Genomic DNA, 17,601 nt, shown 5'->3' with positions numbered 1-17,601 from the left:
CAAATAATATGCTTCTGAATTTGGATTGGTCCGCCGGACCTGATCCATATGGTAATTTTTCTGGTGGAGAATCCTTCATAATATCTAATTATTAGATGACCAGATCCCGGGGACCCGTTCAACAGCCACTCGTCACACTGCCCCTTGTAGTTAAACAATTCAAGATCAACCAAGAGGTGTCAGTTATCCACCGTATGTATACTCTAGAATTTGGATAGGTCCACTCGACCCCATCCATGTAATAATTTATCCTCCACAGGACATATGCTCATGCATGGGAATTCTTAACGGTCGTCCAGATCGTGGGCACGACTATATATGCATGACCATAACAATGTTCAATGCTCTATATATGTGATAGATTGGTCGTCTTCCTTTTTCGCATAGACCAGTGTGCTTGCGGAAATCTTCCAGCATTTGCAGAAGATGATCGGTCGTCACTTCAACCATGTGCTTCAAGGGGTGAAACTTCTCCGGCATAAGTATACAAGCTTAGATCCTCTGTCATACATGATTTGCTCTGCAATACTGTGCAGCACTTCCTAATCACCATGAAAAGATAAACAACCAACAAACAAAATAATTTTATGTATCACACACAACATGCAACTATCCTATTTGATAGCCATCCATTTTTAATAATAGCTAGTGAACACTGCATAGCACTTTACAGTATAAAATGTGCATAGTAGGAGATACGCACTGCAAGTATATAGTCCCCAGAATGACCCTTTATAACCCCGCAATATGCGGCAACTTGAACTTCTATCACACATTCAAGGTAGATTAAGTGACCTAAAAATTGCTATGACCGCATTAATTGTTGATGTTGTCTATGTTAACGTTCTACATGTTTCCTTAAATATAGAATTGCATCCAATATATTGATGGTATCCACATCTCAGCGGCCATGAAGTTGGGAGAAACAATCATGTTATTGTAACAGAAAGGGATGGACCCAGCATAACATCATGGCTGCCTGCTTGTTCGATTACACTTTCTTAAATTTTGCCATCGGGTGGGATGGATTCACCGCTGACACAGGGTCTCCTGATGGTAAAACTCTTAGTTGGACCGGGTCCACGCCCACCCTATCATGCTTAGCCGATTTTTCCCATATGGATGATGAAAGGGTTGTGCGCACGGAATAAAAGATACCGATTATTCCTTGGCTTGTACTTCCAACCAAACAGCATCATGATAAAGAAAACTATCAAAATTTATCCAACTAAACACACCAATCTCTTATTCCAAAGAATAGCCCAATTCCTCCAAACTAATCCGAGTAACTTTCTCCATTTCTCCAAAATTTATTCTACAATCAAACACAGTTCAAAAGCCAAACTTTCCCTCATTTAGAAAGAAAAATCAGGGTGTCCATCGCCCTCTCCCTTACACTCTTCCAGCCTTTGTCACATATGGCTGTATTTAGAGGATACCTTATTAGAGCATCCAAAATGGCTTTTAGTATTTCGTTCCAGGGATAAGTGGAAAATGAATAAAGTACATTGGATTTCATGAAAGATTAGATTTGATCATAAAAATAAAATTTCCTTCCCAATTTTTGGTGAGATCAAAGAGTGAACAAGGACAAAAGGATAATTAGGAAGAATAAGATTTCCAAATTCAGGTAGAATAGCCATTCCAGCCCCTAGAGCATATAATCTTCTTCGGTTGGTTGGTTGGAAACTTGGACGGACGTAGCTGAGGAGCGGCAACAAATTTATTAAAAAACTGTTATTCCACAATTCATAGTGCCTCATGGAAAACCTTATAATGTTCAGACTGTTTAGTTATATGATTAATTCAACGTTTGAGAGAGAGATGAATTAATGCGCTTAATTTATTAATTAAAAAACTGTTATTCCATGCTAATTATAAGATGAAACCATCATTTCTCCCATCAAAGCATGGATTAGCAGCGAGGACAACTTGCACAGGTGTGGGAAAAAAGGAAACGATCTAATCGTTACACCTCCAACTATATATAGAGGCGAGGCAATGATACATCTAAGTGGTACAGGTGTTGGTACCATCAGCATGCAGAAGGCAGAGTTGCAGAGCCATTCTGGAAAAGATCTGTCTCGTGAACTTCTGACAGGAAACCATTCTCGAAGAATGCTGAATGTAGAGCTTTAACACACTGCTTTGCTTCACTGTCATGAACTACCAAGGAAATGTTCACCTGTTGTGGAAGTGAAAAATTGAGTAAAATCGCACATCAAAACTGGATGCATCATGCATCCACAAATGCCCATAGTGCTTGCATCACCAGTTTAAAAGAACCACGAAAGAAAATCTCGAGAGATACCTTAGATGCCCCCTGAGAGATCATCTGGACATTGACGTTATTCTTCCGTAGTACACTAAATGCCTGATATGATACGAACACAATCGACAAGGATGGAGAACATTAGTTTTAACATTTTTTTGGTGTCTACGATAATATGTACTGTGATCAACTCTAATAGAAAGGATAGTGGAATAGTGAAGAAAGAGAGAAAAAAGAGAGAGAAATAAAGGGAAGGAAATCTTCCTTTCTCTCCAAGGAGACATGCTCAAACCTTTTCTAGTATCAAAGAAGAACGCTGCACATTCCCAATGAGGGAAATTATTGATCTGTGCTGAAGGAGATGAACGACTGCAATCTTCTCAAGCTCTTCAACCACATGATCGAGCTCCTGCCATTAGATTGTTTTAGATAGACTAGATGAGAACAACAACCAGAAAGCAAATTGCTTTCGTTACAAGGTGCTTGACAATTCTGTTTCTAAAATTGGTTTATCCAACATGATCAGGACACGGGAGGAAGAAAATGTGTTTTACTAATTTTTGCATACGATTTTAGATTGTCTCATGGCTGCTATTGCAACTAACAAAGTTGAAACAACAGATGTGCGAGCATGCGAAACAAGGAACGGTAGCAATTTTAGGGTTAAAATACATGCATGCAACTAGTGCATGCATTTTGAGCTGTGCTGGCACATTCAGCTTATTCCTTGGAAGATATAGAAAGTAATGAAAGAAAATCTTATCTTTAATCTTTCTTGAAGAACTGAACTCGACGCATGTTAGGTTTGTTAAGAGCACTTGGATGGAATGTCAGATTCAGTTCATACTTACCTGCTGTATTAGTTCTCTGCTCCAAAGTTTCGATGGATCCAATGTCAAAGAAATACTGACTTCACTCGTAGCCACGCAATCAACAGAGATACCCAAGTCTTCAAATATAGAAAAAACCTGCACTTGAAGAATACAAGAACGAAATTGAAATTGCAAATTACAAAAAGAACCAATTGTATTATGATATATTTAAGAGATAAATGCAAAATTCTGACCTTTGCTAGAAAACCATATTGACCAAGCATTCGAGTGCTCACTATATCCAACATCGTGATATTCGATTTCAAAACTATGCTGGTCAGTACAGTCTGAATTACATATTTAAATAAATAGGTCAATAACCAATTAATTTAACATTATAAAATTCTGAGAAAATCAGTAAAATAAAGGTATGCTGCTACAAACCTCACTCAGATCTCTTGCTTTAGTGATGAGGGTACCAGGAGCTTGAGGGTTGTATGAATTCTTGACCCTAACTGGTATATCACTTTCTCTAGCAGGTCGCATTGATTGGGGATGCAAAACCTATAAATAATGGGTAGACGTATCATAGACATGGGCAAAGAAAGAGAAACAAATGCAACGGGCAGATGTATCAGACCTTAGCAAAGAAAAAGAAACAAATGCCCCTCAACTTCTTTTCATTTCCTTGAGCTAAACGTTGGTAAAACCAAGTGTCTCTCACAATGGGTTTTTATTACAAAAATTAAATTAACATGCAGCCTAAATGGTAATGACATCTTTGTTTCAAATGTAAGATTTCATTACCATTTAGGATGCATGTTAATGAAAAGTTTTTGCAACAGGAACACATTACATAACATGGCAATTAACCATTTACAGAACATTAAATAAACCTGACAGACAAGGCTCAGTACAATAAAGGCTGAGGGCCCATCTTATCATTTTCTGAATTTAAATCATGTTCCATTTGAATAAAGAAATTGCTCTCTAACTCCATATCATAACCATGAGGAAACCCATAAACAGTGACATTTGATTTTTCTTCCCCACCCTCTCAGATTGTGTTTCTTTCAGTAATAATAATGACCAAGAAGACACATAGAAATGACAATTATTGTTCGAATAGGATGCACATATATGAAATGTTGTTAACTGCGCGAACCAGTTAATCAAAAAAGCACAAACTATTTCATTTAATCATTTCTCAAAAGAAGAAAAGGTTAAGTTAATGCAATTCTGTATCCTTAGAAACAAGCATTGGGTAAGTTACAAGAAAATCTTGCAAACTTTCACAATATCAGCACCAAGTGCAACTAGAACATAATTATATTGTCACACACACAGATAGAGAGCAAACCTGTGCACCAAAATAGGCAAGTTCAGCAGCTTCTTCAAATGTTAAATGTGGTACAGGCCTTGCATTTGAATATATATTAGGATCACACGTCAAAACACCATCAACATCTTTCCAAACCTGTTACGAATCTAAAACAAGATGTGACCACATGTAAAAGGTGCACCAATGAATTGCTATAATAAGAAACATCAAAGGTTGCCTTAAACACAATGAAAGGATGGCGATAGAGTAAGTAATTGACTTAAAAACTGACCTGAATTTCTCGTAACCCCAAGGCTTTACCAATGGTAGTAGCTGTCAAGTCACTACCACCCCTGCCTAAAGTAGTGACAGCACAGGATTTCCAACCCTGCAATTGTTATACCAAAAACTTCAACTCGAGGTTCCCCCCGAAAAAAAGAAGAAAAAAAAAACTTCAACTCCAGGTAATTAAAATGAAAGATGAAAGTTAAACTGAATGCTATAGACCTTTCCAAGAAAGCCAGTCACAATAGGAATTGCAGGATCAATAATCCAATCCCCATGTAATCTCTTCGCAATGGCAGGATAAGTTGCCTCCAAGATATCCGCATTTGTAAACTCGTCTGTGGTTATAAAACCAATATCAAATGCATCATACTGCAAAGGTTTTGGTGAGCACATGATTAGATCTTATAAATAGTTGATACGTCAAGACTTAAATAACAACTGAATACTGTATGGAGGCAACCAACTGAATATTGTACGGAAGTTGGCCAACATGCAAGAGTTAATGGGGGGAAAGAAGAGAAATATTTCTTCAGACTAAGTTACAATTTCACATAAATGTGAATAATAGTACACCATAATTAGTGTTTTAGTGGGTCATTAAATGGTTCGCAGATATAAAAGTTATATATAATCTGAAAAACAAGCCCTTCATATAAAATACAATACAAAAAAAAAATCTCTCAAGCATTTCAAGCATGGTTAGCCGTACTGCCTGATTCAGGGTATGCCGAACTATATCGACAAGGAGCCAAGATAGTTTTCCCTATCGGCTAGAAAAATAGGCCAAACTAAGGCGAACCAAGCAATTTGTCTCGATTCTCAGCCATTTGAGCCCAAATCATGTTCCTTTAATAATAGAAGGCCTTCTGTGCCTTCTCATCTCCTCCCTCCCCATTTTTTTTTTAAAACTTGCAGAAAATCAAAAAATGGATCTCTTTTATGGATCTCGACCCAACCCCCTCCCCATCCTTGCTCCTCTTTTTTTCCTTTTAACATCAAAAATCAGGTTGAGAAAGTAAGGAGAGATCATGCCAAAATTTTTGATTTTGGCATAATTTTCATGATACGTTGTAAATTTATGGATGATCTACATAATACCTCTGAAATCGTAATTTTTTTGATAATTGCATAATTTTTTAAAAATATATTTTCGAATTAAAGTTAATAAAAATAAAATAATTATCAAAAAAAATATAAAATTAGCAGCATAATTAGCAGCATATTTAGAGGTACGCATACTACCAAGATCCACCAAATCGGTACCGAGATCCGTACCGGTCGGCGTTCGGTACGGTTCGATACCGGACCAAATCGGTAGAGCAGTGACAGGTGGCCCACACCCAACCCGGTTCGAAACCGAGTTAACTCAGTGCGAACCGGCCGGTTCCCACCAAGTCAGCATCAAACTGACTAGTTGTGGTACCGGCCGGTAGGGGCCAAAACTGAATATGAATGACGAACCGACCTAATTTCACACCAGATCAGTTCAGTACTGCTTGAACCGGACAATTCAGCCCGATTTGGCAGACCTTGCATACTACTCTTTATCAAAATTTGGTTCCTATTTATTTAAGTTTGGGCATGATCATGTAGGTAGGGATCAGGCCTAAATTTGAATAAATTTGAAAACTAAGTGGCCTTTTATGCATACTTAGGGGTCCAGAAAAATATATGTAGCACCTATAGTAGGATGCTACACTGATCTGAACTCAAACTAATTTTCTGCATATTTTATATTTAAATATTATTTTTAATTAAAAAATAAAAATTATATAAATAATACAAAAAATTATGAAAAAATAGTATTATATATATATAATAAAGAAGTATTTTCTGAAATACAAAACTGATTTTTTACATTATAATAAAATTCACTATTTTAAATAATTAATTAAATAATGATAATCTATGATAAAAATGTGTAGCATCCCTATTAGGTTCTACATTATTCTGAATTAAAATAAATTTTCTAGATATCTTCCAACTAAATATCAATTTATTATATAAAAATTAATTAAAAAATATTTAATGAGGTCTAAAAATTATTAAAAATATGCATTATGTAGAGATATTGTAGAAGTATTTTCTAAACTAATTTGGCGATTTTTTAATTACAATATAATTTCACTAATTTTCAAATAATTAATGAGGTAATTATCATTTGATGTAAAAATGTTTGACATATGTTTGGTAGACTTGCAGAAATGGATCTAGTAAGGAAGAAGCCAGAGCATAACATTAATTGGGATCATGTGGTCATGTCTGGAGTTGCAAGTGGTGCGACATAGAGTTCAAGGAGAGTGAACCATATTGAAGTAGCATCTGACTGGTGGCTACCTCAATGTATCCGCCTATCGAAAATGCTCATAGGAGCTCTGCTAGCCTATAAAGAAGCACATCGCTGATTTCAGCCATAACATCAAAATCGTAACCGGAAACAAAAAATTGAAAAAAAATAAAGAAAATAGTACACCGATCAGATGACTAGTACACCAATCCATTCTGTGTTAGTATGGTACCAAACTAGTACTGTACCGTTTCGGTGGCCGACTGGTATAGATCTTGGTATCAGTTCAGCAAACTTTTCAAGTTTATTTTTCAATAGAAATTTTATAACACTAGGGATAAAAAGGAAATGAGAAAGAGATATATAGTTACTGAATGAGAGAAGAATATGAGTAAGAAGAAATAGAGGGAGGGAACGTATCTAACAATCACAAACAGGTTATCAAAGAGAAGTCATCTCTTCTAACAGCAACTAAATTCAGTTGCTGATTGTGAGAATATAAAAAGGACTTTGATGTGGAATATGGCGACAGCATGAGACCTCTTCTATCGTTTGGGCCATCGTGTGTGCATGCACGCGCGCATGCCCATGCATGTCCAGATACACACAGACTAAATTTTTCAGTTCTTGTCACTAGATCAGTATTTAAACAGTCCAAATAAAATTGCTTAACTGCTTAACAGACAACTTCAAAACTAAGCAACTAATTCAACCTTATTAGCAAACCATATGGCCACTTTTCAGAGCCTTGATATGATTTTAAATGCTCAGTTTCTTTTTTCAGATGAAAGGAAAGGGTGTGGTAGATCCTAATCTTCAGGAGCAATGAAAGACAGCAAGCACAGCAAGAAATCAAAGAAACAACTAAACAAGTTATGATATTTGTCCATCAGCTATTAACCAGTAGTAATTATTACATTAACTCCTACACGAACCTATTAAACAACTTATGATATTTGTCCATCAGCTTCCTTTTATATTGTACATACATTAAAAAAGATGGCATTAGAAGATAAATGAGAGATTCTAATAATACCTTATGCTTCACTTACATGAAAAAAGTTCTCTCCACATGGAAGACAATCCTATACTATTCCCATTATCAATAAGAAGACCAACTGGAATCCCAGAGAGACTTAACATCCAATAAGCAAGGGTTCAATGTAAGTACAATTAAGCAGTCATTTTGCAACAATGTTTGCGCATAGCTTTGTAATGAAGAAAGTCAATATGAAATATCATAGGCTGATCACATTTTACATAAAGCACTATTTATGAGTAAAAGTATGTCCAAGGACAAAAATTAGTTGGATAGACATCAATTTTACCATAAATGTTTAAAAAAAGGAAAAAAACCAACATGCAGGTTCCCCATAAAGTGCAATTTATATAGGTCATTCTGCTATTTCTCCAGAATATAAAATTTGTGAAGGCTAGAAAAGCTAATCTACATACCTAGCAACCAATATGTCCTGATATTGCAACATGAATAAGTCACCATTTTTTTATGTCTTGAACACTTTACATTTTTGTAAGATGTGATTAAAAGTACCTGCCGTGCTTTAGTACCAATTTTGTTCAAATATGCTGCAAAGATTCTCGTAGACATGCATTCTCCAAATGAAACCAGATAGTCCCTTGTACGAGGTGTTAGTTCTTTCATCATGGCAATGCCTTTCAAAAGTTGCTCCAATTCATCCAACAGGCCTGCGAATTTGCAATGCACAAAGCAATAAGCATAGAGCAACCATTTGATGATGAGACAACACCTACCAAAAGTAGACAAGAATTAAGTGTTTGGCGAAAAGAAAATCAATTAGACCAAGGATGGTGGAACCATTATGAATTGCCTGGTTCAGGGCGCACAGCACCAAATCGGTGCAAAACTGAGATAGTTTTGCATCTCAGTTCAGGGAAATGTAGAAATCGCCAGAACCAAGTTAAACAAAGTAGATCTTGTCCTGCTAGTTCCTCGACCTCCTGTGAGTAAAAGAGAAGGCATCGGGGTGCCTTTGTCCTCTTGTTTCTCAGCAAAGCAGCCATGAGTGGAGGGGAGAGGAAAGGGAAAGTTTGGGAAGAGGGATTCTGCTAGGATTTCAGTCCAATCCAAGCACTACAAAAGTATAATCCCCTCCCTTCTCCTCCATTCTTCTTTCTTTTCTCTTTTCAAGGTTTAAGTAAGCAAAAAAATAAAATAAGAGAAAACAGTGCCAAAATTTACTATTGAACCCTCAGAATACCAATCACCTAGATTATCTCATGATACGAGTGATGATGATAATGATAGTGCAAGCAATGATGCACATGGCGAGGATGCATATGACTCACTCATATGGTATGAGTCTACACACCAGAGAGTCTCATTTCGCATATGCCATGCAGGATGTAGACCATGAGATACAATGTAAAGCCCATGAGGATACGATAGCTGTAGGAGATGGGCCCTCCAAGATGGTTTAGGATGTAGACTTGCTACAACTGATGATGTGGCATGCAAACTAGGAACCCTGGATATCTTAGGAGCATCATCGTAAATCGGATCTTGTTCTACACAGCCTGCGTACAACCCATATGCATACCATTTGTCTGAGATGATTCAAGTGGCTACTATCCTCCACGGCTTAGCTAAACTATGGGTTAGGCTTTGTTGCCTCGATCTTCCTTAAGATAGAATGGCAATATCATATAGAGGATCCATATTAGGGTGGCTATTCAGGTTGGATTACCAGATGTCTACAAGATTATGAACGAGATCTCGATGTCTACAAGCAATATATAAACACAACGAGAGACTAGACATCGACATGTACTTTGCAATTCAAATTTATTTAATATATGTACTTTGAAGCTAAAAATCATAGATTATCCATTTTCATTTATTAATTTTGCACAAACCAGTCATACAATAATCGGAGATCGGTATGAAATAAAAAATTTGAAAATATAACAAATAAATTAATAAAATCCTAATCCAAGTTTCCAGACCCTAATCCCAATGTTCTGAAACCCAACCCAGAAACTAGTGTCTAGGCCACAAGTTAGCATATCGACCTTGGGTCAACCACAAGTTTACCCATCAACCCATAAGTTAATAAAAGATTTTTGCTCTCCCTCTCCATTTTTTTTCGTACGATCCCCCTCTAAAAATTCTATTATTGTTCTTCTTAGCGTCCTTTCCGATCCCTAGCCCTAACTTAGCCCTCCCAATCCACTAGCTAGCAATCGGTCTTTTTGCTAGAACCCTAACTTTGAGATTAATTTATCCTTTGATCCATCCACTGATTGCTCGCTCACTTGCTAGTTGGAACACTAGCCCCACGAATCGAATCAAGTGATTTACCCAAACCCTAAGATTGTGTTGCCGAACATGGGAGAAGGATTTTGAGCTCCCTGATGTGATTAGGAAAGAGGAGATGGTGGCAATCTTGCTGGGCCATGCAAATATCCATTAGTTCTCATGGATGTCTTCTTCCACGCCTTTGAGTACAGCTTCGTTATTTCCTTCCATGGCTGCTCAAGGTGAAGGAGGCAATCAAGGGGACATGGACAATGCTTGCATCAACGCTAAGAACTACATCCCCCCTCGGAACCCATGCCAAGGTGCAAACCATTAGCAATTCCATGGCCTCCATAATTAAGATCCTTGGCATCTCCTCACCATTGACAACCTCTATGGACAGTTTGAGCGCCAATTTGTCAATATGGAGATCTAGGCCAAGTTCATTAGAGGCTCAGTGACCGAAACCACCTCCCTCTCCACCACATAGGCTGAGAAACCCTAGGTCAACCATGGGTTGAATACCAGGTCGAACAAAATCAAGGCTTGGGGTTGACTCTACTTGTCTAGGCTCATGGGTCATGGGTCGGATGGGTTAACCAACTTGACCCGGCCGAGTCTTAAAACACTACCTAAAACAACCCATGCATCCAAAAAGAAACTGAACAAAACAAATAATAAAGAAAAATTATACGATCCCAAACTGATACCATAATGGTATGCTTTTACATACCGCGTGGCACATTACTATGTCGTACCAACCCAGTTCTTGACCGGTACAGCACCCAATACCGATTTAGGAAACCTGACACTATATAGCTTAAAATCCCATGATTGAACACATCAATATGAATAAAAGAGGCCCAACTATATAGATAGTTGAGGAATCTAAATATATATTTTGTAAACATTAACATTTAATAAGAAAATAATTATCAGATTGTGAAAACCTATGGAGTTAGCAAATTTAATGATAGTTCATCAAAAATAATAGTATAAATGAAATTAAATTCATTATTTGTATCAAATCTAAAGTTCCTACATCCATAACAATAATCATAGAGGTCGCACCATTCAATTATCTAGTGAACTGGCTCCTTATATGGCTAAAATGGCCTTGAACCAATTAATAAGACCTAGGACAGCCTGCTTTGATGCATAGCAACAACCATTTACAACCTTTAAAATAAAATATCCAAATTTTCACCAACTATTAACTAGTTGCAGGTGTTTCCGAACTATTCTGGAATATTTATATTACTCAACTTCTTTAAATACGAATTTTAGGAAGCTCGCACAAATTATTCATGTTTTTTTCAGAAGAATCAAGGAAGCATAGAAATGATGCTACCCACTATTGTTAGTGGGAGTGGTATTGCTGTTGATTGTTGTTTTTGCCTCTTGCACACTTGCTTGTTCATGAACCACTATATAGATATACCAATAAGCTGTGGAAACAGCAAGTTTGAATGGTAGCTGATCAAAAGATTCATGTAGGAAATTACAATCATTGTCTTTATCAGATCTGAAGTTCCTAGAACCACAACAATAATCACATAGGTCATATCATCTAATAATCTGGTGAACTGACCCCTTACATGGATAAAATGGCCTTGAACTGGTTAATAATAGCCAAAACAGCCTACTTTGATGCATAACAACAAATGTTTCAACTTTTCCAACAAAACATCTAAATTGTTCACAACTATTAATTAGTTGCACGGGTTTGCAAACTATTCTGGAATATTTATATTACTCAACATTTTTTAAAAAAAATATGAATTGTATGAAGCTTGAACAAGAAAGTCATGTTTTTTTTCAGAATAATCAAGGACTGTAATGAAACAATGTTACGCTCCATTGCTGGTGGGAGTAGTGTTACTATTGATTGTTGTTACTGTCTCTTCCATGCTTGCTTGTTCATGAACCATTATATGGATATATCTACAAGCTTACATTTTTTCAAATTTGTTTTGCTAATTATGGTTTTATAATTTTTCCTTCAAACTTTTAATTTATGCTCCCAAATCTTTAATTTGTCCATCTAACCAATTTAGTTTCATATGATGAACTTTGTGACTATGGTTGGATGAGTCTAGGACTTGTGCGGGCATATGGTTGCTCATGTCCAGTCTGCATCAGTCAGTATCAAGGATAAACCAGGTCAATTCGCCGTGCCAAACAGCATTGATTAGCTGAAAAATTGACAAAATAGATCCACGCAGTGACCTCAAACTATGTAACATTTGAACACCACAGAAAGTTTGGAAATGCCTAATTCCCACCCAAAGAAGGATCAAGAGCAGAGCTTGAACAGCATCAAGAGGGAGCACCACATTTGTGGTCAAGTGAAATCAGCAAAAACATGTGCTCTTTAAGACTTTATTAGCACTAGCACATGGGAAGAAGTTGGGTTTACCTACTTACACATGCAAGTTTCTATGTAATTTCTTGTAGAATGTGCATGCACATGACATGTTTGTGCCATCTCCATCGCATCTGAATGGTCAAATCTAACAAGGGATCCTGCTATATCTAACTAGATGATTGGATAGGAAGTTCTATACAGGATCTTACATTAAGTTAACAACTTGCATCAGTGAAGCAAGATGCAAGACACCCATACCAGTTGAGCAGAATCATATTTATAATTATGGATGTAAACAAGTCAGGTTTCAGTCATATCAGCGTTGAACTGCACCAAACCATGAAAATTTAATCGTACAACCTGATTTGGCAATCCAATGGGAAGCACGTGGGCTGGTCTGCAGGCCAAATTTACAACTTGGGCCCAGCACCATCGGAAAATCTTTTTAAAAAATTGGGATATCTCTCAGTTTGAGTGAAACCATCATGTATCCCTTGTTCACTCATAAAATGACAATCTAAACCCAACCAAACCAAGAAACACAGCATCAGATTCTTGTCTGCTGCCAATCAAAGAATTCGCTAAAGCATCAAAGCAACCAAAGATCAAATGACATTACAATTAACAAACAAAACAATATATTACAAGTATAAACAAATTATCACTTTGCCTTATTTTTCTAATCAAAATAAATATTAGTAATAAAATAATATATTACAAGTATAAATAAAAATATTTGTTCTATAATAACAATTAATATATCTTTATAGGATTAATAATTTATGGCATTAATAAATATATTTCTATGGAATATATTCACAATTAATAAATTAATAAATATATAAATATTTTATTATAATATATTTTACATGATTAATAAATATATTTTAATGGAACATATTAGGATAGTTTTGGTATTATATGGTCAATGATTTTCGATTCCCGTGGAATACCAAATAGGTTATTATGGATACCCGAAAATCTTTAATTACTAAAACATAGCATACTAAACATGGTGATCTTAGATCACCAGGGATCAGATTACCCTGGGATAAGCATTATCAATGATCTAAGATCATCTTGTGATCCCATTTGGGTCACCAAACACCACCTTAAGGCTTTGTGTATCTATACGTAGGTTCTTTGAGGGACCCACAAAATAATTGAGTTCTTGAAGGAACCTTGAGGCTGTAGACCCTACCACATTTAGGCTCTCAGACCCACCTATAAATCTTCTAGGAAAAATCCATATGACAGGGATTTTCGATGGTTTGACCTTAACACTATAAGGCATTTAACTCAATAAACTTTATACAATTCTAGGTCTTCTAAACCACGATCTTATGCTTGTACATGTTCAGGCTTAATGTCTATGTGGCAATGTTTTTTAGTGATTCCACATTTTGATCCCCAAAGTCTCTATCATAAGTCCGTGCTTAAAAACTTTGTAAACATAGTCTCTAGTCGTAAAATTTTATGCTAGCCTAAATTATTGCATCAAATGGTCTATAGATATATGTTTGTTGTTATTGTTGCAGATCTTAGGCATTTGATCCCACCTTTATTCTACTTTATGTTTGATGAGTACTTTAACAGCACCAAAAAAAACATCATATTATCAAGACTATAGCTTAGTGCTTTAGCATTTAAAGATTTTGTGAGCAGTTGATGAAGGTGATTTTGACTCATAAATGATGATGAGTCTGGAATTAGGTGATTAAACTACCAAGAACACACCATTATAGCATCAAGTCGGTAGGACATCTTGCTCACTTGAGTTAAAACTAATTGGAAACCTAGGTACTAAATTCTTCAGGCTTGTTAAGCAATTCTACATGCCACCTTTAGTAATCATCAAACTTGACTAGTTGTTGAGCTTATTTCAAGATGTATGGTAAAAGGATGGTGCATAATCATTATAGTCACAAAATGATCACTGAATTGAACTAAGACCAAATAGGACTACCATCCTGATGAAGCAAATGATAAACAAGCAAAAGATATCACGGAAACTCACCAGAAATGACAGACCTATCAATTCCAAGTTCATCAACTGTCCTGAACAATTGGGGGGAAAAAAGATGTCATCAAAACGCACAGATAAAAAGCAACCTTATCAACAACAACAAATGAGAAAAGAATAACATACTTAAGATGCAACTCTTTTACAAAGCTCAACTCTTCAAGGTCAGACACATTGCTCACCCCACAGCAGACAGCTTTTTCCCCAGCCTATAATTAAACAAACAATAGGTGCCATCTCCATGAACTGAACATAAGACAAGACACAGAAAACTCATTCCGAGGAGAAATGTCTCAATACCAGCAGAAGGTTGTTTGTTGTCTTCCCCATTGCAGATAGAACAATCACTGGCCTTTCTTCGGGAAAGCTAAGAATGAGGTCAGCAACCTCCCTCATCCTGTCAGCCGATGCCACCGATGACCCCCCGAACTTCATCACGATGCTCAGCTGTGCAGCATTACCATCAGCACCCTCCCTCACCACCTCATGCTTCTCCACAATAGCAGATAATCCTCTCTCGCAACATACCTTCAAACCTCCCCTCCTCCCACAGCACCTCTCCCTCTTTCTACAAATGAACCTCACAGATGACTCGAAGTCTCGTTTACTTGGAAAGCTCGACGAGAAAGAAAAAGAGCTCCAAGAATCCCACGCGACTGCAGAACAGTGCGTTCGAGCTCCAAATTGGAGAGCTACCGCCATATTTCAAAATAAATCAGCACTTTTCCCCCGGTCCTATACAAATACAAGCGTTAATCAAACCAAACCTCGTCCATTCTTCACTAATTCTTCAAAGATCCAAGTAAAGAACGAGAATTGCCAGCAATTACGCCGATCTGGATTTTTTTTTAAAAAAAATTGGAGTTGTGACTCCTTTGCCACGATTGCTACAGAAATCAAGAAGAAATCGAACAAACTCCCCAAGAAAATGCATCAAGAAATCGAAAATTAAAAAAAAAACTGAAGAAACTCCAAAATCTACACGGAAAAGAAGATCGGAGAAGATCCAGAGGGGAGGAAGCGCCATGAAATCGTACCTGGAATTCGAGGATTTTCTTCGACTGTTTATTCTTTTTTTATTCCTTTCTTCTCGAGCTCCGTTGGAGGAGAGAGAAAGAGTGGGAAAGGGGACGGAACGGAAGAGGGGGGCGGCGCGAGGAAGGGGGCGAGGGCGAGGGCGAGGGCGGGGTGTATAAACGCTGGGCTCGTGGAAACGAATGCTCTCTCCCGCTTCTTTTGCCCGAATAGACGGCCCAGATTGAACCCTAACGTGGAACGGAAAACCGCGGCGCGCAGTGGGCGCGAGGCCGCCGATCCGCGGTATTGTCACCGCCTCGGCGAGCCGTTCAGGGGAAGTGCCGGTCCGTTTATCCGCGAGTGAACGTAAGGAAACGTGCGTGGTGTTTTTTTTTTTATTATAAAACGTGCGTGGTCCTCAAGGATTCCCCACGCGGGCATCCGTCCGGGTGCGGGAGCCGCCGCGCACCGTGCGCGTGTGCCGTGGAATGGAATGAGATCGGAGCGCCTTCCAATAATAATCATCGCTTTCCCAGTAAGAATATATAAATTTGATTATATTTCTATCAAAACAGAAACTACAAAAGTATTGCTATCCACCTAATATGTCACCATCTTTAACCACCAAAAGTCAGGTACCATATCCTTCACATTTTTTCTTAGAAGGAAAGATCAGCTCATACATGGCAAATAGACAGCTTACTTTTTCTTAAAATAAAAGATTGGCTCATATACATAGCAAATACACACTCCAAGTCTCCAAGTATTGAGGTTGTTATGATAGATAATCAATAAGTTGAATATTCGTGTGATTGTTCATAACTATTGAATAGAAGACAAGATGCTTACTTGCCTCTTTTTTTTATAATAAGAAAGGTAGTGCATAATGCAAAAATTATGGAATTGAAATCGGGTCATATATAGATCAGATATTATTTCCTATTTATATTTATTTTATTTGACGAATACATATACGAATATGAATGTTAATAGGATACAAAAATTTATATCTATATTTGTTTTAAATGGATACGGATACTAATCAAATACCGAAAATATAGATATAAATATGAATATAAATCGAATAATTAAACCTTATAACTACATAATCAAAAATATTATTTAGTAGGTGATAAATCAAGTTAATAGCATGTTAATATGGCTATTGTTTTTTCTTAAAAGTTTATGAGTGCCATATAAAATTAAATAAGATTACAAATAGCATTGGATATTGAGTTATGCATCGGATAGTTGTCTATTTATATCGATATTCATTTTTTTTAACAAATATAGACAGGGATACGGATATTAGTTTAATTCTCAAATTTCTAACTATATTTGGATAAATTCGAATACGAAAATGGATTCGGTCAGATATTATTCAAATCATTTTCACTCTAAAAAAAAAAAAGATTCTAAGCAAGCTAGGATTGTCTCTTTTTAATAATTGGATTCAAGTTAATCATGCAAGAACTATAATAGATTCTAAATCAAGCCTACGATTGGACTGTTCCTGTCAAGATTAGTTTGGCTCAGGAGGCAGTCTGAACCGGAAAGGTCGAGAGGCTTTCACGGTTTTTGACCTCATAGATTCATTCACAATAGAAAGAAAATTTGGGTCAATGTTTGCTTGTCTTATACGGAGGTGACCATAACCTCATTTTAGTTTTATATTTCAAAGCGGACAATGGCTTTGACCAACCACTAAAAGTGGGGGCAAGCCGGATTCTAGCTGGATCTTTCAGGGAAGGAGACAGGAATCTAACGGCGATCTCAGAGCGTCCAAGTCCAAATCCGGCTGAATACCGCCGACGGAGAGTTGGGGCCTTGGAACGTGGAAATGGACTAAAGTTGGACTCATTTCTCACAATTCGCATGTGAAAGGAAGGGAAAGAAAAGGGTTACCTTCCAAAAGAAAACCATTGGCGAATGCTTA

At 36.9% G+C, this 17,601-nt stretch overlaps 1 protein-coding gene across 1 annotated transcript; it reads right to left on the bottom strand.

Annotated features, from left to right (window-relative positions):
- Positions 1 to 1,513: 1,513 nt before the first annotated feature.
- Positions 1,514 to 15,967, bottom strand: LOC103696968 (aspartokinase 2, chloroplastic-like). The gene is made up of 15 exons (XM_088708484.2): positions 15,686 to 15,967; positions 14,949 to 15,383; positions 14,775 to 14,857; positions 14,643 to 14,683; positions 8,533 to 8,687; positions 4,913 to 5,062; positions 4,698 to 4,793; positions 4,445 to 4,561; positions 3,529 to 3,648; positions 3,339 to 3,431; positions 3,124 to 3,240; positions 2,565 to 2,681; positions 2,312 to 2,374; positions 2,034 to 2,185; positions 1,514 to 1,704 (listed from the first exon to the last, which is right to left on the bottom strand). The coding sequence occupies exons 2-14, from the start codon at positions 15,348 to 15,350 to the stop codon at positions 2,036 to 2,038; spliced, it is 1,704 nt and encodes a 567-aa protein (XP_088564610.1). The 5' UTR covers positions 15,351 to 15,383; positions 15,686 to 15,967; the 3' UTR covers positions 1,514 to 1,704; positions 2,034 to 2,035.
- Between the last annotated feature and the right edge of the window lie 1,634 nt (positions 15,968 to 17,601).

This window comes from Phoenix dactylifera, chromosome 12, assembly GCF_051530095.1.
Source record: "Phoenix dactylifera cultivar Ajwa chromosome 12, Ajwa_hap1_PhDact_Kaust_v1.1, whole genome shotgun sequence".
Taxonomy (NCBI): Eukaryota; Viridiplantae; Streptophyta; class Magnoliopsida; order Arecales; family Arecaceae; genus Phoenix; species Phoenix dactylifera.
Note: the sequence above shows the minus strand (reverse complement) of the source record. Positions and strands in the feature narration are given on the sequence as shown.